Below are 21,509 nucleotides of genomic sequence, written 5' to 3'. Positions count from 1 at the left end.
CATGTCACAACCCTTACCTTATGCAGCTGTATGGCTAGTTCCTGCATCTCTGCTTCTAGGCGGTCAGCGTAGGCCTGCTCCAGAGCACCTCCCGGAGGGCGGGCAGAACTGTGCCAACGAGCTATGGCCGAAGTCATTTTCCTCTTTGGCCCAAACAAGCTGTGAGATAGTAACAAAGTAAATATAAATCAGGGGAGATTCTCAGGGGCAGAAGGGGGTGTAGTTACCTCTTAAATAGTTACCCAACTAAAAAAACAAAAAACAAATGTCCAACACACCATTTTATGAACGGATTATGTAGGGTTCATAGTTGGGCATGCCAACTGGCCAATACATTTTGAACTTGGTGCAAATTTTAGTTAATGGGGAAGAAACATAATAGACAGGAAAAGACCATACTTTTGTCCACAAAATTGGCTACCCTAAGTATATCAGAAATGTACCCTTGATATACAAGTTTTATAGTAAACAGTATGTATTGAACTCTGAGAATAGGTCCACACCCAAATCCTATGCACGGGGAGCACCATGGCCAGTGAACCGCACCACCAGGCTTTGTATGGCACTCACGTGATGCCCACTTCCCGCAGGTCGGTTTCGGTAAGGGTCAGGAAGATTTGGAGATTTACATCCTGCTCCTGGAAGATAGGCAGGTACTTGGTGCAGCCGATCTGTTCTAGCAGCTCTGCAAGGTCCTAAAGAGAGGGGGGAGGGAAGAATAATGTAATCTGGAGACATTAAATACATTCAGTCCCTTTCCACAATAGTGGAAGTCACAAACAACTTCAACCATTTTTAGGTTTAATCATCCTCCCCAAAAAAAAAAAAAAGTTATATTGGAGAGTGGATGCTGATTGAGGTAATACCACCCAAAAATAAAATATAGCTCTTGGTGGAGTGGCAGGTAATCCAAAAATTCAATATACTTACCTTGCAGGTGCCTTTTGGGGTTACACAGTGACTGTCAATGCCCCCCCCCCCCCCCCGTGACCTACCCACTCATGCAGGCACCCACTGAAACAGGCCAAGCAGTAAGGGTAGAAAAAAGGTGCAGTGTGAAACAGGTTACAGCCATTGGCCACCTGCAAAGTATGGATTTTTTTCAACTTTAGTTTTGGGTCAATGGTTGAAGTGTAAACTTAGGAGTGGTGGTATGGAAAATGTGGGCGAATGGACTTTGACAATGAAGGCAGTAGGAGAAGTGGCAGTATGACATACCACTGTGTGTGTATATATATATATATATATATATATATATATATATATATATATATATATATATATATATATATATATATATATAATGTAAGTGACTGGAATGTGATAGTGATACAATGAAGGCAGTAGGAGAAGTGGCAGTATGACATACCACCGTATACACCCCACTTCTACCACTGTATGTATGTATGTGTGTGTATGTGTGTATATATATATATATATATATATATATATATATATATATATATATATATATATATATATATATATATATATAATGTAAGTGACTGGAACGTGATAGTGTTACAATGACAGCAGTAGGAGAAGTGGTAGTATGACATACCACCGTATACACCCCACTTCTACCACTGTATGTATATATAATGTAAGTGACTGTAATGTGATAGTGTTACAATGACAGCAGTAGAAGTGGTAGTATGACATACCACCGTATACACCCCACTTCTACCACTGTATGTATATATAATGTAAGTGACTGGAACGTGATAGTGTTACAATGACAGCAGTAGGAGAAGTGGTAGTATGACATACCACTGTATACACCCCCACTTCTACCACTGTATGTATATATAATGTAAGTGACTGGAATGTGATAGTGTTACAATGAGGGCAGTAGGAGAAGTGGTAGTATGACATACCACCATATACACCCCACTTCTACCACTGTATGTATATATAATGTAAGTGACTGGAATGTGATAGTGTTACAATGAGGGCAGTAGGAGAAGTGGTAGTATGACATACCACCGTATACACCCCACTTCTACCACTGTATGTATATATAATGTAACTGAATGGAACGTGATAGTGTTACAATGAGGGCAGTAGGAGAAGTGGTAGTATGACATACCACCGTATACATTCCACTTCCACCGCTGACTTGGGTAGAATTTTTCTTTAAAAAAAAGCACAAGGTCAATTTCTCTGACCATTTCCCACACATCTTACAGGCTGTTTCACCGGCACATAAAACCCAAGAGCACCAGTCAGTGGCCAGTTCTTGTGTATACAGACATTGTAGAGAATACTCGTACAGCCAAGACTGCAGTCTTTAGCTCAGCCACTCACACATTACACAATACAGGAGAATCCATCCCCGGCACATGACTTACACTGGAACACAGTGGTCACTCTTCTCGGTAATAAAGAGCCACCACGGTGTCCAATGCTCGGCTCAAATGATCACAGACAAGTTCAGGCAGACTGGGTGCTTGATCATACCAGCAGTGAGTCTTGTGCTGACCCTACAATGGTTACCTTGGGTCCTGTGTAAGGGGGAACATCTAGATCGGTCGTGGAGTTTGAGACCTTGCAACGTGGGATCCCTGGAGTGTGGACATCCCCATTGCGCTGTCTGCCTTTGGAGAATGATTTGGCGGCCTTTCTGTTGGCAGTTTCCAAGGAAGGGTCAGAGTCCTCAAGAAAAAAAAAAAAAACTTTTGCTAAAGCTGCAAGTTGTGTGTACAGACAAGACAAATGTATACAACGCTGTAGCGGACAACAGATTAGGCGTTTAACAAAAGGCGAAACACAATGTGTCAAAACAGTGTGCTGCTCTACAAGGCATGGAACAAGGGTAAGACTGGGTACACATTACAGTTTTTTCAGCCGACTATTGGGTCAATCGAGTGATAAACGACCAATTCAAGCCAATATCACATTAGTGTGTATAATCAAACAATGAACGAATGTTGGTCCAAAGCACCGATCGGCATTTCATTTGATTGTTCAGCAGAACTATAAATCTTGTTCCAATCCTGCAGTGTGTACGCACTCACAATCAGGATCTCCGTAGAGTTTACAGAGTCACAATCTTTTCAGCCGATGGTTATGACAGATGAAGAGCAAAGATCCGAGGGTAAATCATGTATAGCGATTATTATTATTATTATTTTAGTGATTAGGAATCGGCATGCTGATCGGGACTTGTTTTCCCCTCCCCAGTCATTGGTACAATCATTGTAGATAACACATTGGTCGAAAAATTCTGTAGTCTGTACCCAGCCGCCTTCGAAAGAAAATATCCTCCTGTGTCACATGATTAAAACATCACTTTTATTGATACATAATTAACAGTCCGTAAAAGTGCAATACAATAATGCAGTTATAGTGCCAGGGCTGTCGTTCAGGAACCTACAAAACGTAGAATGTTCTACAGAACACCAACCACCACTGTGGAACGCAGCCATTCAAAGTGTTACATCTTTCTGTCATCAGTCTATCCAGGGATCTGTAAACGAGCACTGGTAATTGTATGAGAAGCATCACCACAATTCCCCAGAGCAGAGTTGTTAATAGGAATACAGTGAACTTGGTCCACAAAAGAAGCCGGTCACTTGCTGGTGAAACAAGTGTTGGGTGTATGGCCCGAATACAACCCTCTCCACAAACTGCTGGAGATCTGTCTCTAAGCTGACGATTAGCAATTTGTTGAGTCAATAATGTATCTGTATAATATACTATATTATAATATATATATTTACATATTTCAGTACAACACAAAGAATTTAGAATTGCCAACCAAAGCAAGGAGTATTGGCGAGCTTGCCAGGGCATGTGTACCTCATTGCTCTCCAGAGAGGCCTCACTGCTCACGCCTGTGGTGATGCATATGCCCTCGCTGCTACTGCTCCGAAGTTTACTAGTGTCCCCCTCCTCTGAAAAACATGAGACTGTTAAACATGTATTATACAGAGAAGCATCATATCCCATTTTAATTAAAACCTTGACATTACCCACCTCTGCTGCTTCCGTTGCTCTCCACATCGCGCTCATTGATGGGGGAGGTGACATCGCGATAATGCAGCTCATCAGACCCGCCAGTATCATAGTCTAGGTCATTAAACGTGATGTATCCCTGAGGAGGGTCTTGACCTGAAGAAGTCAGGGAAAAGAAAAAAAAAAAAACCAGACAATTACATACTGAAAAACCAAACCTAATATACAAAATTGTCATATGTAAAACACCTGCATAGTGACCAGGGTTTTTAGAATAGTAAGCGATCCTGATCAGAGTTAGTTTGTACTTGGGTTTTCATAAATAATACCTGTAAATTTAATTTTCCCCTTACAGTAAAATTGGTCTCTATTCCTCCAGGACCAGATCTTTGAGATATAAATAGTACACAGCAAGATTGTGACACTTTCACACTTTGGGGTATATTTACCAAACTACGGGTTTGAATAAGTGGAGATGTTGCTTATAGCAACCAATCAGATTCTAGCTGTCATTTTGTAGAATATACTAAATAAATGATAGCTAGAATCTGATTGGTTGCTATAGGCAACATCTCCACTTTTTCAAACCCACAGTTTAGTAAATCTACCCCTGTGCCTTAGAAAGATTCTCATTAACTAAGGTGCGTCGGTTCATTTTCAGGTAGAATTACAAAACAGTATGGATGCTACCCTTGTTCCCATTCCCATTCATAGGGGGTAATTCCCCTAATTATTGACATTCAGGAATGAGTTCAGCGATTAGGGCTTACCATACATGTCAATCATGCCATGTTGTTTATGTGACCAAGTGTCCATGTACCCCGATATATAAAGAAAACTACATGAAAAAATAAAAGGACCACATTGGTCAACAAGTTTCCTAAATATAAAATACATAGGGGGATTCCAGTACCTATATATTGTATATATCGTGTAGACTAGTCATTCAGTTGCACAATTGAAATAAAATGGTCATTGACTGTGTATCAAAACCCTATGAAGAGATTTTAATGCTCACGCACCAGGAAATATTACTTTGTTTATCTAACAGGTCGTTTCTGTTATCTTAATATTTGCTCTCCAATTATCTGTAATTTTTTTCAGTATGTGAACGCACATTGTCTGCATCATGGACAGTGGGCCTCTCTCAATATGAATTGATCGATAATAGCTTGGGATTATATGTTTGTAAGGCAGCAATCTCCCCCAGACGCGACCCCCTGTACTCACCATAGCTGGGCTGGCCGATTCCCCCTCCACCACCTGTTATCTTGGCCAAAGCTTGGGGACCGTCATGAATACTGGGACCTTTGGCCTTGCGCTGGTGTTTTGGTCTTTGGCGGGTAGCAGTGGATTCATCCGATGAGCTCTGCTCTTCGTGATGTGCTGGAAAAATTACGATTTTATTTAACAATACAGATACACTACCTGGTGTGCCAGTTATTAATGACCTCAGCACAACCATATTACCGGAGACGCTGGAGAACACATTCACAGAAAATAAAATACAAACAAACCACGCTGCGCCCCATGTTATATAATTGTAACAACTGTTAAAGAGGAACACCAACCCTTTTATCTTAAATTTTCCCTTTGTATTTGTCCCCTGTAAATATTAAGGGAAATGTGTAAAATATTCTTTTATAGGAGTTTACCTAATTTCTATGATAGGGCGAGTAAATCTGCTACTAGAGCTCACTATTTAGTACAGTTCCTGTATTTGCCTTCTCTTCACCCATAATGCCTCTCATGTGAAAGCAAGATGTGATAATCATCTCACAATACAATACAGTGGTTGTGCGGCCTAAAGGCAAGACATGTGAGACACAATGGGAGACAGGGTATGACAAGGTGAATGTGGGCAGGTTCCTTAAGGTCCACAAAAAAATAAAATAAAAAAATGAAGCAAGCGATATAAAACCCCCCCAAAAAATATCTATATCTAGCACATAATTGTGCCTAACAAGATAATGCAACCAGGCCTTTTTTTTTTTGTTTATTAAATGAAGATCTGAAAAAAGATTTGCAGAGCTGGACATTAATTTATTACTGTAGAAGATTGGCAGCAAAACCGTCTGTAGCATTGTAAGAGCTGCATAAAGCACAATGACTAGGGCATAGAAGCAACTCATGCAAGAGTTTAAATTGTCCTTGGTGATTGTATAAAAAACATTGAAGTCAAATCAACTGAACGGCTCAATGATGTTCTCTGTACCGGGTGGCAGAAAATGCTGCTTTGTAAAGGGCAATTTCTTACCATCCTGTGTATAATGTACAGATCTGCTGTTTCCTTAGCGTGTGTCATCCACAATCAAAGCATTATTTCATGGGCTAAAACCATCAGTTTGCTAGGGACCACTGATATTTCTGAGGCACTGCTTTTATGCTTAATAGTCATGAGGTGCTGGTTCCAAGCAAATTGATAGACTACATTCCCATGAATATTAATTCAGCCTACTGAATAGCCATATCCACCGTGTGCAGCTGGTATGCTTCAGAAAGTGTGGATTAAAGACATTTGACTCATCTAATAAGTTGGGTGGTAGGTGGCTCATCTAATTTATTTAATTAGGTATTGTTCAGTCATAACGCCGCTTGTCTTTAGTACTTTGGTTAGCCTCTGCAGGTATCTGTTTACCATGAACTAAACAGAGGGGGAGGGGGGGATGTTATCCATCCTGTTGGATGACACTTGTCATCCAAGTGTCATCCCACAGGACCACCTTCAACCGCAGCCAGCCATCTGGGTGGTCAGGTTGGAGAGATCCGGCACTCAGAGGCCTGATCCACATGGGAACCTGTAAGTGTAGGTGATGAAAACCCAGAGTGGCCCCTTACCACCTGCATATAGTGGCTCCTTACCACCTGCATTTAAAGTCATGCAGTCGGGCAGCACGGCAGCCTAGTGGATAGCACACTCCAAAAACGTACTGGTAGGTTAATTGGCTGCTATCAAATTGACCCTAGTCTGTGTGTGTGTGTGTGTGTGTGTGTGTGTGTGTGTGTGTGTGTGTGTGTGTGTGTGTGTGTGTGTGTGTGTGTGTGTGTGTGTTTAGACTGTAAGCTCCAATGGGGCAGAGGCTGATGTGAGCGAGTTCTCTATACAGCGATGCGCTGTTGGTGGCGCTATATAAACTGCCGATGATGCCCGATAATTATCCAATTCCCTTCTACCAGTAGGGCACTGTTAGCTATTTTCTGATTGCCAGACATCAGTGCAATACTCAGCCACGATTAGGACGCAACTGGACACATAGGGGAAGGCCCAGCAGTTACAGAAAGAGGCGAATCACAGGACACCGTCACTAGTGTAACCCAAAATACAACAGAAGAAAAGAATTAAGAGTAAAAACATTAAATACTACCAAAATGAAGGATGCTTTTATTATGAAATTACAATGTTCGTAATATTTCATTGCACACATTTATACACAGAGTTTTGAGGATTGGAGAAGAACAATGTCATTAGATGGTTATAACAAGAAATCAACTAATTGTATTAGGTTTGTACATAACTGGCCAAATAAAAGCAGAGTGTTACCTGATCCTCTGCTGTGTGTCCGCGATCCCCTGACGCGGTGAGAGTCCAAAAGCGACACTATCCTAGAGTGACCGTATCTTGCCGCTAGCGCTCGGGCAGTATCTCCGTTCTGGTCTGTCTCGGTCACCTTGACCCCCTAAACACGAGAAAACCTTTAAACCAGATACTTTCAGATCTCAGCTCAGGTTGCAGGAAGGGGACTCTCAGCTGTTCTCCAACTTTGTTCAAAAGTTTGCACTAAGTTATAGCAACCAATCAGATCTCTACTTTCATTGTCTACCTTGTACGAGAGAGAACTTCTATTGGTTACTATAGTTTTACAGCAGCAGATTTCAGCAATGTTCATAGGTAACCCTTACTATATATGTTTTAACTGCATTTCCTAGTTAGCATAAAAAAAAAAAAAATAATCTTCCGCACTTCATCAATATTTGGCTATGAGAGAGGCACTGTTCTATATTTTCCCTTTAAAAGAAAACCCTTTAAATAGAGGCCACATTCAGAGAATTCTATTGTCCAAGTAGATCTATTTAATTGCTCTTTGGTAGGACAACAGATCTTCTGCATAGAAACAATCATATCCAAGGCACAGATATTAGCTTATCTGTGATATCCAAGGGCAGCAAAAATAAATTTGGCAGGGAAATACAATTACCTGAAAGTGGGTGGACTTCCCCTTTAAATGAAAACAGAATTATAAATTCTCTCCCCGAGTACTGGTCACGGTGTTCACACTGTGAATGCCACAAGTATGAGGCCAAAAAAAGCTACTTTAAATAAAGATGAAAAACAAAACTAAAGACATGCCCTACTCCGTAGGCACTAAATAAAAGAACTGATATTTCCAGCCAGAGGGGGCATAAAGGGGACCAGGCTAGACAAGCCTTTTAGCGCCTTACTCCCACAGCGCCCTCTATATGTGCAAGAGAAATAAGGCATGTTTACAATTAAACTTTCCTAAGAAATCTAGGTAAAACAAATGGACTAGCCTGCATGCTCAACCATTTGCCCCCTCAGCCAATATATTCCAAGTGGAAGCTGCTAAATGCTTTGCTGAAACCATTTGTAAATGAAGCATTACTGGGCAAAGTTTTCTTAATGTTATTATTTTATAATGGCTCCTTTTAAGCAGCGCCCCAGATGAGGACTTGAGTGATCCTTCAGGAAACTCACATGGTTCAGTAAATGTTGCACAATGATCTCATGGCCAGACGCCGCTGCTTCCATGATTGGAGTGAACCCGTACACCGGCTCCCTGTAAGGATTAAATAAAGTTTTCTAGTTAAAGATCTGTATTATCACCAGTAACCGCTCACTTCGCTCCACCATCCGTAAGTTGTGTGTCTTTACTCTGTAATAAACCACTATGTTTTTGGTGATGTATTATAAAAGTCTTCCTGCTGCCTACACACTATGGAGAAAACCATTTTGTGGGCTGAGCCAATGTACCACTTGTGAATAGTGCCTCAGTGAGGTCACTGGTTGCTACAGAGCATATAGGCTGCATTCTCATCTATACCGGCCCAGTCCACAACTGCTGCCTTCACGGGGTGTAGGACATGGTCATATGTCACAGAAGGGTGAGCAACAAATTCTAAAAGACAAACCAGCAGAGAATTGCTGTTCCAGGGGGTGCGTCACCTATGGTGTCGTGAGCCCAAGTGGAATCCAAGAACCTGATTTTGGGGTCACCTGATCATCAGCTACGCCACATATAGTATTGGGAATCACCTTTTCTGGGGTTACAAAACAAGGACACATATGAACGCCTAATTAGGCATTGCTCACTTACTTTACGTCCGCATTGGCCCCGTGCTCAAGTAGGAATCGCAACATCCGCTGGTGCCCAGCACTGGTGCAGTGAAACAGGGCAGTCCAGCCGTGGGCATCTCTCGCCTCCTTCTCAGCGCCGTGCTGTATTGAAGACATAAAAATGAACTTTACTTGGTTTATGTCTAGTATGGGGAGGATGGATAAGGTCATCATACTAATCCATGTAAGCATGTGACACCACCAGAATATAACTCCAGGGGGTCAGCTGATGTCTCGTTAAAGTGCCTCAGTTGTTAGTGCGCAACTTTGTGATTAGTTCATAACATGCAACGGCTGCAGGAGGAATTAAACCAATCCTGGGCGTTGCATTTAACAAGCAGGACGCCTGCTCCATTGGAGAATGGCAATTATGATCAGAAGATTCTTTATCTACAAACTGAATATAATGGCGACAAAGAATGGAATGTAAAACCTTTTTATAGGTCCAAAATTTAGGGTCATCTGGTATTCATTTATTTTTATACTTTTTCCAAGTTTCTGAACTATTCACAGTATGCGTACAGAAGTTCGTAAAAATTGGGGTACAGTAGCTTGGCTGCTACCAGTGGGCAAGCGGGAATGGCTCTAGCAACGCCAGGCTGCTACCAGTGGGGAAAGCGGGAACGGCTCTAGAGATGCTGTTATCAGGGGCAAATAAGACTATTCTAGTGGTGCTGGGCTGTTATCAGGAGTGAAGTTGACACTTGGCTGCCATGAAGGGCGCAGTGGGGTGAATCAAATTACGCCTGGCTGTATCAAATGCCCAATAAGGTAAAGCTAGTCTCCAACACACTTGCCTACAGTTAGTGAGATTGAAGAGTCCATTATCTTATATGGACCTCAGCTGGACGTAATACCTGTATCAAGAAATATGCCACGCTTTCATTCCCACAGCTGGCTGCCAGCATAAGCGGCGTTTGTCCACTGCGTGTCCTGCAATTCACATCCACCCCGGCCTCTAGTAGGAGGCTAACCACAGCATCATGTCCAATGTAACATGCGTACATCAGCGGAGTCCATCCACCCAGGTTTGGCTGGTTTAGGTCTATATCCCTCCTGCAGAACGACAAATGTGACTTAGGCTGGGGTGATTGCTATGAAGCCTGTGCTTCTTCATAAGTAATTGGCTATAAAACATTCTACTGGACATCAGCAGGATAACTACCTCCCAAACAATGGAGGGTTCATTCCCAAAAAAAACATTATTTCCTGGAACACTCTTAATGAATCCAGGGAGAGAGAGCAAAATAGTCAAATATAAACTCCTCAACTGGATTATAAAACTCACATATTTATAGAAAGTAAAGGAACAATACACATGAAAAATGTTTATTTAGGAACAGTTCCATTTGTAGCTTTTCGTTTGCTAAAACATTCAAATAAATATAAAATGGGTCAAAATCTAAAACACAAGTTATCAATGTTAAAATAAAAAATTGTAACATTAGCAGGTTTACACATTCCCAGGATATATATGTGTTCTTGAATGGATCTGTCATCAACTCACTGAAACCTTTTGTCCTTTGTAGGACATTGCAATAGGTCAAACATTCCTGATAACAATGTGCTTAATGACAGGACGTTTGATAGGTATAGAAAAAAAGCATCTATAGAATACGATGAAAACTGGACCTTCAATATCCTCCCAAGACTTTTGCATACAGATATGTGATTATTGCTAGCTCTCTATAGAACGCAGGGTGATGTTTGGAGTTAATTGCACTTTCAGTGAAACTATGCCCCGTTTTGTAAATCGAAAAACGAAAAGTCATTATAATGTACAATGAGTATTCTCACCTGTGCACACAGCGCTGAACCACCTCATACTGTCCAATAGAGGAAGCAGTGTGAAGGTCCAAGGGCAACTCTTGTCCATCCAACGATTCACCGTACCACATGGATAAACTGCGGCCAAGCATTTCTGTCTCACTGGCCTCATCACTGAGTTCTGCCATGTCGAAGGAAGCCGACAATACCCTACGAGAAGGAATTTACTGGTTACCAATCAGATTAATAGAAAGGATTAAGATAATATTAGCGCAAAGGGAGAAGTTTAATAGGTGGAAGTGAGAGTTGTCCTCAGAGGAGGTGCAGGTCAGAGGTAGATCCAAGAGGGTGTGAGGGAGAGAGCTTTGAATTGGGTTCTGGAAGATATGGGGAACCAGTGTAGGGAATGGCAGAGTGGTCCAATGGGTGTGGAGAAAGGAGTATCGGTCTTACATATTTCATTAGAGAGCTTACCACAGTTTTTTGTTAAAGCTGGAAACTCTGTTACTACCGCCTAACTCCGCAGGAAGCAAAACTAACAACAGCATCACAGAAAATATTTAGAAATATAATTAAACAACCGGAAGTAAACAGGTTTAATGCAAAAAAAATAATAATAAAAAAAATAAAAAAATTATCCAATACCATGTCTTCCACCTAGTGGTGATTTTCTAGCATTACACATTGCGTTCCGCTGATGCCAGTCCATCAACTTTACAAAAAAATACTAATATTTGTCTCTCCAACAGCCAAGTTTTGAGGTCATTTCACAGTAAATTACTCCGCTTTATTTAAATAGTAAGAGCATAATCCACTGTATACAATTAGGAAGGTAGATTTAGTTTATGGTGACAAGACAGGGGACCTACAAGACAACAAGAACGTGAGGGGTTCCACAGGAGCTTACAATCAAAAAGAAAACAGTGTTGTTACATGAAGCTCCATTGGGTAATTAGTGGTTAAATAAAAAGTGTAACTATTTATAGTACAGTTATGTGTACCAAAAACTAATTAGCTCTACTGCTGTGTGGTCTGGATAAAGCAGACAAGGAGAGCATGGCACATAGACAACGGGCTTGGTTCTCCGAGGCCAATATGATCACATGTGGGCCCTGTTTTACGAACTACATAGTGACTTATGCACTATAAACAAATACAAAAAAAAAAAAAAGTTATAAAGAATGCTAAACTCCAAATAAGAGGTGTTTATTTATACCTATGAAAGTGATAAATGGATAGTGTATGTCACAGGAGACAACTTTTTAAAATGGTTGGAGGTGCTGAAAGAGACATGATTAGTGGCAGCACAAATACTGGGGAGAAAAAAAAAATAACAAAAAGCACTTAGGACTGTCAACAGTGACTTCTCTGAAAAAGTAAAAAAAATCCCTGATCTTGTAAAGTCAATCCCTGGTCAGAAGATATGTGATGCACGCCAAGAAAAGATACAGAAACACTCAAAATTTGGAAACGTGGATCATGACATTGAAGAGGTGGATTAAACCAGTAACAGTGACCACAGTATGTCCGATTTAGAAACATCACTTTCAAAAGATGAAACTCTGGAGCAAATCAATACATCACTGACAGAATTAGGGGAGTCACCTTTGAAATCCCATAGCAAATCTTCATATGCTAAGAGAAAACTTAAATCTGCGTTCTCCACTATGAGAAATAAGGTCAGTAGAATCACAGACAAAGAATATTCTCCGGAGAAGGACTGCCAAAACCTGCCTGAAGATTTGCTACAAAAAGCAAGTGATAGGGATGAACTTGTAAAATTAATTAAAGCTAAACTTATGACATGAAGAGAATGTGTATATGCAAAAGAGGTTGTTACTTTCTAATTTAAAAGAATTATATGCTGCATTCAAAATTAGAATACCCTAGCATTAAAATAAGCTTCTCGAAATTCTGTATGCTGCGTCCAAAATGGTGAGTGTTGGCAGTGTCCTCTGGAACTGTCAGCAGCCGCGGGCACCACCGCGACTCTGTTCTCTGTTGGAGGCGTCCCGGCCGTCTCCGTGACGTCCGGGGCGTCACTTCCGGGGCCCTCGTCCCGGTTGCCTAAGCAACAACTGGGACGCTTCAGGCTCCATGCTGCCACGCCCGACCAGCTGTCAAAAAGCCGGGCGTGCGAGTGCCGGGCTGTTTAGGTTCAGCCGAATATGGTTGATTAGATTAATACGCAGCTGGACATTCTGCTCTTTTCATTGGCCTGCAGTGCCAGTAACTAATAAAGCAAGCTCTGGGAGCACTTTCAGGGCTTTGTCCTGATTAGCTCTCAGTACTATTTAAGGCAGTGAGGACTGAGCCTCACTGCCGGTTATAGCCTTCTGTTTCAGGATTTCTGCCTGCTTCTTTACTGTGTTGGTGTTAACCTTAGATTGCTTTCCCGTGTATGACCTCTGTCTGTTCCTGGACTCTGAATCTTTGCCTGTGACCCTGACCCAGCTAGCACCTAAGGTCTCCACCTGTGCTCGGTCCACTCTGCAGATCTCTGGCCTGTCCCTACTCCGTGTACCTGTCCCTCCTGTACCTGTGCGCTGCCGTGTGAACATAAACTTGTATTACACTGAGTGTAAGTCCTGGGGGCATCCGAGTACCTGTGAGCATAACCAGTCTATATGGGAAATGCGGCTGCTTTAAGTGAAGACCTCTTCTGCTAAAGTTGCCATAACAGGAACACATTCTGTATATGTTTGTACAATTCATCAGGATATAAAGGTCTTCTGCTCTATGCCTGTGCCATATAAGAGACCTACCTAATTACATATTTAATCTGTTCAAAAGATAATAGACTGCATGCTATGACACTGCTCTCAGTGTCCATCAAGCAAAAAATTAAAAAGCATTTTGCTTGAGAAATTTGAAGGCTGTGACCCTAAAGATGACATTTCTTACAGTCACTAGGTATCTACTGAGAGCAGAGATGGCGAGATCCACTGCAACATTTGATTAAGAAACTTTGATAGATAAAATAGAAAAAAAACAACAACTTGTCCCTCATTCATTCATTGCTAAGACACAATGAAAGTTTCTATGAAGGCCAACCTTGAACTTGGCACAGCTATTGTTCTCCTGGACTTTAGTGAAAACTATTCTTACCTGATGACCTGTTCATCACAAGTTTGTATCTGGTCTGATTATTTGGAGCATGATGGAGCATCTCCCCCCCCCCCCCCCCCCAACCTTACACACGCACAGCCATCTCTCCTCCCCCCCCACCTTACACACGCACAGCCATCTCTCCTCCCCCCCCACCTTACACACGCACAGCCATCTCCTCCCCCCCCACCTTACACACGCACAGCCATCTCTCCTGCCCCCCACCTTACACACACACAGCCATCTCTCCTCCCCCCCACCTTACACACGCACAGCCATCTCCTCCCCCCCCACCTTACACACACACACAGCCATCTCCTCCCCCCCACCTTACACACGCACACAGCCATCTCCTCCCCCCCACCTTACACACACACAGCCATCTCCTCCCCCCCCACCTTACACACACACAGCCATCTCCTCCCCCCCCACCTTACACACACACAGCCATCTCCTCCCCCCCCACCTTACACACACACAGCCATCTCCTCCCCCCCCACCTTACACACACACAGCCATCTCCTCCCCCCCCCCCACCTTACACACACACAGCCATCTCCTCCCCCCCCCCACCTTACACACACACAGCCATCTCCTCCCCCCCCCACCTTACACACACACAGCCATCTCCTCCCCCCCCCCCACCTTACACACACACAGCCATCTCCTCCCCCCCCACCTTACACACACACAGCCATCTCCTCCCCCCCCACCTTACACACACACAGCCATCTCCTCCCCCCCCCACCTTACACACACACAGCCATCTCCTCCCCCCCCCACCTTACACACACACAGCCATCTCCTCCCCCCCCCACCTTACACACACACAGCCATCTCCCTCCCCCCCCCACCTTACACACACACACAGCCATCTCCTCCCCCCCACCTTACACACACACACAGCCATCTCCTCCCCCCCACCTTACACACGCACAGCCATCTCCTCCCCCCCCCACCTTACACACGCACAGCCATCTCCTCCCCCCCCCACCTTACACACACACACAGCCATCTCCTCCCCCCCCACCTTACACACACACACAGCCATCTCCTCCCCCCCACCTTACACACACACAGCCATCTCCTCCCCCCCATCTTACACACACAGCCATCTCCTCCCCCCCACCTTACACACACACCCAGCCATCTCCCCCCCCCCACCTTACACACACACACAGCCATCTCCTCCCCCCCACCTTACACACACACACAGCCATCTCCTCCCCCCATCTTACACACACAGCCATCTCCTCCCCCCCCCACCTTACACACACAGCCATCTCCTCCCCCCCACCTTACACACACACAGCCATCTCCTCCCCCCCACCTTACACACACACACACACACAGCCATCTCTCCCCCCCCCACCTTACGCACACACACAGCCATCTCTCCCCCCCCACCTTACACACACACACAGCCATCTCTCCCCCCCCACCTTACACACACACACAGCCATCTCTCCCCCCCCACCTTACACACACACAGCCATCTCCTCCCCCCCCCACCTTACACACACACAGCCATCTCCTCCCCCCCCCCACCTTACACACACACACAGCCATCTCCTCCCCCCCACCTTACACACACACACAGCCATCTCCTCCCCCCCATCTTACACACACAGCCATCTCCTCCCCCCCCACCTTACACACACAGCCATCTCCTCCCCCCCACCTTACACACACACACACACAGCCATCTCCTCCCCCCCACCTTACACACACACACACACACACACAGCCATCCTCTCCCCCCCCCACCTTACGCACACACACAGCCATCTCTCCCCCCCCACCTTACACACACACACAGCCATCTCTCCCCCCCCACCTTACACACACACACAGCCATCTCTCCCCCCCCCACCTTACACACACACAGCCATCTCCTCCCCCCCCCACCTTACACACACACAGCCATCTCCTCCCCCCCCCCACCTTACACACAGCCATCTCCTCCCCCCCCCCACCTTACACACACACAGCCATCTCCTCCCCCCCCCCCACCTTACACACACACAGCCATCTCCTCCCCCCCCCCACCTTACACACACACAGCCATCTCCTCCCCCCCCCCCACCTTACACACACACAGCCATCTCCTCCCCCCCCCCCACCTTACACACACACAGCCATCTCCTCCCCCCCCACCTTACACACACACAGCCATCTCCTCCCCCCCCCACCTTACACACACACAGCCATCTCCTCCCCCCCCCACCTTACACACACACAGCCATCTCCTCCCCCCCCCACCTTACACACAGCCATCTCTCCCCCCCCACCTTACACACACACACAGCCATCTCTCCCCCCCCACCTTACACACACACAGCCATCTCTCTCCCCCCCCCCACCTTACACACACACACAGCCATCTCTCCCCCCCCCCACCTTACACACACACAGCCATCTCTCCCCCCCCACCTTACACACACACACATCTCTCTCCCCCCCCCCACCTTACACACACACAGCCATCTCTCCCCCCCCCACCTTACACACGCACAGCCATCTCTCCCCCCCCCCACCTTACACACACACAGCCATCTCTCTCCCCCCCCCACCTTACACACGCACAGCCATCTCCTCCCTCCCCCACCTTACACACGCACAGCCATCTCCTCCCCCCCCACCTTACACACGCACAGCCATCTCTCCTCCCCCCCACCTTACACACGCACAGCCATCTCTCCTCCCCCCCCCCACCTTACACACGCACAGCCATCTCTCCTCCCCCCCCACCTTACACACGCACAGCCATCTCTCCTCCCCCCCCACCTTACACACACACAGCCATCTCCTCCCCCCCATCTTACACACCCAGCCATCTCCCCCCCCCCTCCTTACACACACACACAGCCATCTCCCCCCCCCACCTTACACACACACAGCATCCCCCCCCCAAACCCAGCCATCTCCTCCCCCCCCCACCTTACACACACAGCCATCTCCTCCCCCCCCCACCTTACACACACAGCCATCTCCTCCCCCCCCACCTTACACACACAGCCATCTCCTCCCCCCCCACCTTACACACACACAGCCATCTCCTCCCCCCCACCTTACACACACACACACACACCTCCCCCCACTACACCACACACAGCCATCTCCTCCCCCCCACCTACACACACACACAGCCATCTCTCTCCCCCCCCCTCCTTACACACACACAGCCATCTCTCCCCCCCCCCTCCTTACACACACACAGCCATCTCTCTCCCCCCCCTCCTTACACACAGCCATCTCTCTCCCCCCCCCCTCCTTACACCACACACAGCCATCTCTCTCCCCCCCCTCCTTCCCTCCTTACACACACACAGCCATCTCTCTCCCCCCCTCCTTCCCTCCTTACACACACACAGCCATCTCCCCCCCCCCACCTTACACACACAGCCATCTCCTCCCCCCCCATCTTACACACACAGCCATCTCCTCCCCCCCCACCTTACACACACAGCCATCTCCTCCCCCCCCACCTTACACACACACACAGCCATCTCCTCCCCCCCACCTTACACACACACACACAGCCATCTCCTCCCCCCCACCTTACACACACACACAGCCATCTCTCTCCCCCCCCCCCTCCTTACACACACACAGCCATCTCTCCCCCCCCCTCCTTACACACACACAGCCATCTCTCTCCCCCCCCCTCCTTACACACACACAGCCATCTCCCCCCCCCCTCCTTACACACACACAGCCATCTCTCTCCCCCCCCCTCCTTACACACAGCCATCTCTCTCCTCCCCCCCCTCCTTACACACACACACAGCCATCTCTCTCCCCCCCCCTCCTTCCCTCCTTACACACACACAGCCATCTCTCTCCCCCCCTCCTTCCCTCCTTACACACACACAGCCATCTCTCTCCCCCCCCCCTCCTTACACACACACACAGCCATCTCTCTCCCCCCCCTCCTTCCCTCCTTACACACACACAGCCATCTCTCTCCCCCCCTCCTTACACACACACAGCCATCTCTCTCCCCCCCCTCCTTACACACACACAGCCATCTCTCTCCCCCCCTCCTTACACACACACAGCCATCTCTCTCCCCCCCCTCCTTACACACACACAGCCATCTCTCTCCCCCCCCCCCCTCCTTACACACACACAGCCATCTCTCTCCCCCCCCCTCCTTACACACACACAGCCATCTCTCTCCCTCCCCCTCCTTACACACACACAGCCATCTCTCTCCCTCCCCCCTCCTTACACACACACAGCCATCTCCTCCCCCCCATCTTACACACACAGCCATCTCCTCCCCCCCACCTTACACACACAGCCATCTCCTCCCCCCACCTTACACACACACCCAGCCATCTCCCCCCCCCACCTTACACACACACACAGCCATCTCCTCCCCCCCACCTTACACACACACACAGCCATCTCCTCCCCCCCCATCTTACACACACAGCCATCTCCTCCCTCCCCACCTTACACACACAGCCATCTCCTCCCCCCCCCACCTTACACACAGCCATCTCTCCCCCCCCCACCTTACACACACACACACAGCCATCTCCTCCCCCCCCACCTTACACACACAGCCATCTCCTCCCCCCCACCTTACACACACAGCCATCTCCTCCCCCCCCACCTTACACACACAGCCATCTCCTCCCCCCCACCTTACACACACACACACACAGCCATCTCTTACACACACACACACAGCCATCTCTCCCCCCCCACCTTACGCACACACACAGCCATCTCTCCCCCCCCACCTTACACACACACACAGCCATCTCTCCCCCCCCACCTTACACACACACACAGCCATCTCTCCCCCCCACCTTACACACACACAGCCATCTCCTCCCCCCCCCCACCTTACACACACACAGCCATCTCCTCCCCCCCCACCTTACACACACACAGCCATCTCCTCCCCCCCCCACCTTACACACACACAGCCATCTCCTCCCCCCCCCCCACCTTACACACACACAGCCATCTCCTCCCCCCCCACCTTACACACACACAGCCATCTCCTCCCCCACCCCACCTTACACACACACAGCCATCTCCTCCCCCCCCACCTTACACACACACAGCCATCTCCTCCCCCCCCACCTTACACACACACAGCCATCTCTCCCCCCCACCTTACACACACACAGCCATCTCCTCCCCCCCCCACCTTACACACACACAGCCATCTCCTCCCCCCCCACCTTACACACACACAGCCATCTCCTCCCCCCCCACCTTACACACACACAGCCATCTCCTCCCCCCCCCACCTTACACACACACACAGCCATCTCCTCCCCCCCACCTTACACACACACAGCCATCTCCTCCCCCCCACCTTACACACGCACAGCCATCTCCTCCCCCCCCCACCTTACACACACACACAGCCATCTCCTCCCCCCCACCTTACACACACACACAGCCATCTCCTCCCCCCCACCTTACACACGCACAGCCATCTCCTCCCCCCCACCTTACACACACACAGCCATCTCCCCCCCCCACCTTACACACACACACAGCCATCTCCCCCCCCCCACCTTACACACACACACAGCCATCTCCTCCCCCCCCATCTTACACACACAGCCATCTCCTCCCCCCCCCCATCTTACACACACAGCCATCTCCTCCCCCCCCCATCTTACACACACAGCCATCTCCTCCCCCCCCACCTTACACACACAGCCATCTCCTCCCCCCCCACCTTACACACACAGCCATCTCCTCCCCCCCCACCTTACACACACAGCCATCTCCTCCCCCCCACCTTACACACACAGCCATCTCCTCCCCCCCACCTTACACACACAGCCATCTCCTCCCCCCCCACCTTACACACAGCCATCTCTCCCCCCCCCACCTTACACACACACACAGCCATCTCTCCCCCCCCACCTTACACACACACAGCCATCTCTCTCCCCCCCCCACCTTACACACACACAGCCATCTCTCCCCCCCCCCACCTTACACACACACAGCCATCTCTCCCCCCCCACCTTACACACACACATCTCTCTCCCCCCCCCACCTTACACACACACAGCCATCTCTCTCCCCCCCCCCACCTTACACACACACAGCCATCTCTCTCCCCCCCCCCCACCTTACACACACACAGCCATCTCTCCCCCCCCACCTTACACACACACAGCCATCTCCTCCCCCCCCACCTTACACACACAGCCATCTCCTCCCCCCCCACCTTACACACAGCCATCTCTCCCCCCCCACCTTACACACACACAGCCATCTCTCCCCCCCCACCTTACACACAGCCATCTCTCCCCCCCCACCTTACACACACACACACAGCCATCTCTCCCCCCCCCCCACCTTACACACACACAGCCATCTCTCCCCCCCCCCCCACCTTACACACACACAGCCATCTCTCCCCCCCCCACCTTACACACACACAGCCATCTCCTCCCCCCCCCACCTTACACACACAGCCATCTCCTCCCCCCCCACCTTACACACAGCCATCTCTCCCCCCCCACCTTACACACACACACAGCCATCTCTCCCCCCCCACCTTACACACAGCCATCTCTCCCCCCCCACCTTACACACACACACACAGCCATCTCTCCCCCCCCACCTTACACACACACAGCCATCTCCCCCCCCCCCCACCTTACACACACACACAGCCATCTCCTCCCCCCCCATCTTACACACACAGCCATCTCCTCCCCCCCCCACCTTACACACACAGCCATCTCCTCCCCCCCCCACCTTACACACACAGCCATCTCCTCCCCCCCCACCTTACACACAGCCATCTCTCCCCCCCCACCTTACACACACACACAGCCATCTCTCCCCCCCCACCTTACACACAGCCATCTCTCCCCCCCCACCTTACACACACACACACACAGCCATCTCTCCCCCCCCCACCTTACACACACACAGCCATCTCCCCCCCCCCCACCTTACACACACACACAGCCATCTCCTCCCCCCCCATCTTACACACACAGCCATCTCCTCCCCCCCCCACCTTACACACACAGCCATCTCCTCCCCCCCCACCTTACACACACAGCCATCTCCTCCCCCCCCACCTTACACACACAGCCATCTCCTCCCCCCCCACCTTACACACACAGCCATCTCCTCCCCCCCCACCTTACACACACAGCCATCTCCTCCCCCCCCACCTTACACACACAGCCATCTCCTCCCCCCCCACCTTACACACACAGCCATCTCCTCCCCCCCCACCTTACACACACAGCCATCTCCTCCCCCCCACCTTACACACACAGCCATCTCCTCCCCCCCACCTTACACACAGCCATCTCTC

The 21,509-nt window shown here is 48.3% G+C and overlaps 1 protein-coding gene across 2 annotated transcripts in view; it reads right to left on the bottom strand.

Annotated features, from left to right (window-relative positions):
• ANKS3 (ankyrin repeat and sterile alpha motif domain containing 3) overlaps nucleotides 1-21,509 on the bottom strand; it is a 33,630-nt gene that overhangs the window by 6,503 nt on the left and 5,618 nt on the right. For both annotated transcript variants that reach the window (XM_075179403.1, XM_075179404.1), the window contains exons 2-12: nucleotides 11,108-11,287; nucleotides 10,168-10,366; nucleotides 9,291-9,412; nucleotides 8,672-8,753; nucleotides 7,499-7,634; nucleotides 5,188-5,343; nucleotides 3,979-4,113; nucleotides 3,802-3,896; nucleotides 2,497-2,655; nucleotides 571-695; nucleotides 18-159 (exon numbers count right to left, since the gene is read on the bottom strand). In XM_075179403.1, coding sequence (XP_075035504.1) covers nucleotides 18-159; nucleotides 571-695; nucleotides 2,497-2,655; nucleotides 3,802-3,896; nucleotides 3,979-4,113; nucleotides 5,188-5,343; nucleotides 7,499-7,634; nucleotides 8,672-8,753; nucleotides 9,291-9,412; nucleotides 10,168-10,366; nucleotides 11,108-11,265 — 1,509 coding nt within the window. In that variant the 5' untranslated portion in view covers nucleotides 11,266-11,287. The remainder of the gene's footprint in view (nucleotides 1-17; nucleotides 160-570; nucleotides 696-2,496; nucleotides 2,656-3,801; nucleotides 3,897-3,978; nucleotides 4,114-5,187; nucleotides 5,344-7,498; nucleotides 7,635-8,671; nucleotides 8,754-9,290; nucleotides 9,413-10,167; nucleotides 10,367-11,107; nucleotides 11,288-21,509) is intronic.

The sequence above is a fragment of the Mixophyes fleayi genome, chromosome 7 (genome assembly GCF_038048845.1).
Source record: "Mixophyes fleayi isolate aMixFle1 chromosome 7, aMixFle1.hap1, whole genome shotgun sequence".
Taxonomy (NCBI): domain Eukaryota; kingdom Metazoa; phylum Chordata; class Amphibia; order Anura; family Limnodynastidae; genus Mixophyes; species Mixophyes fleayi.
Note: the sequence above shows the minus strand (reverse complement) of the source record. Positions and strands in the feature narration are given on the sequence as shown.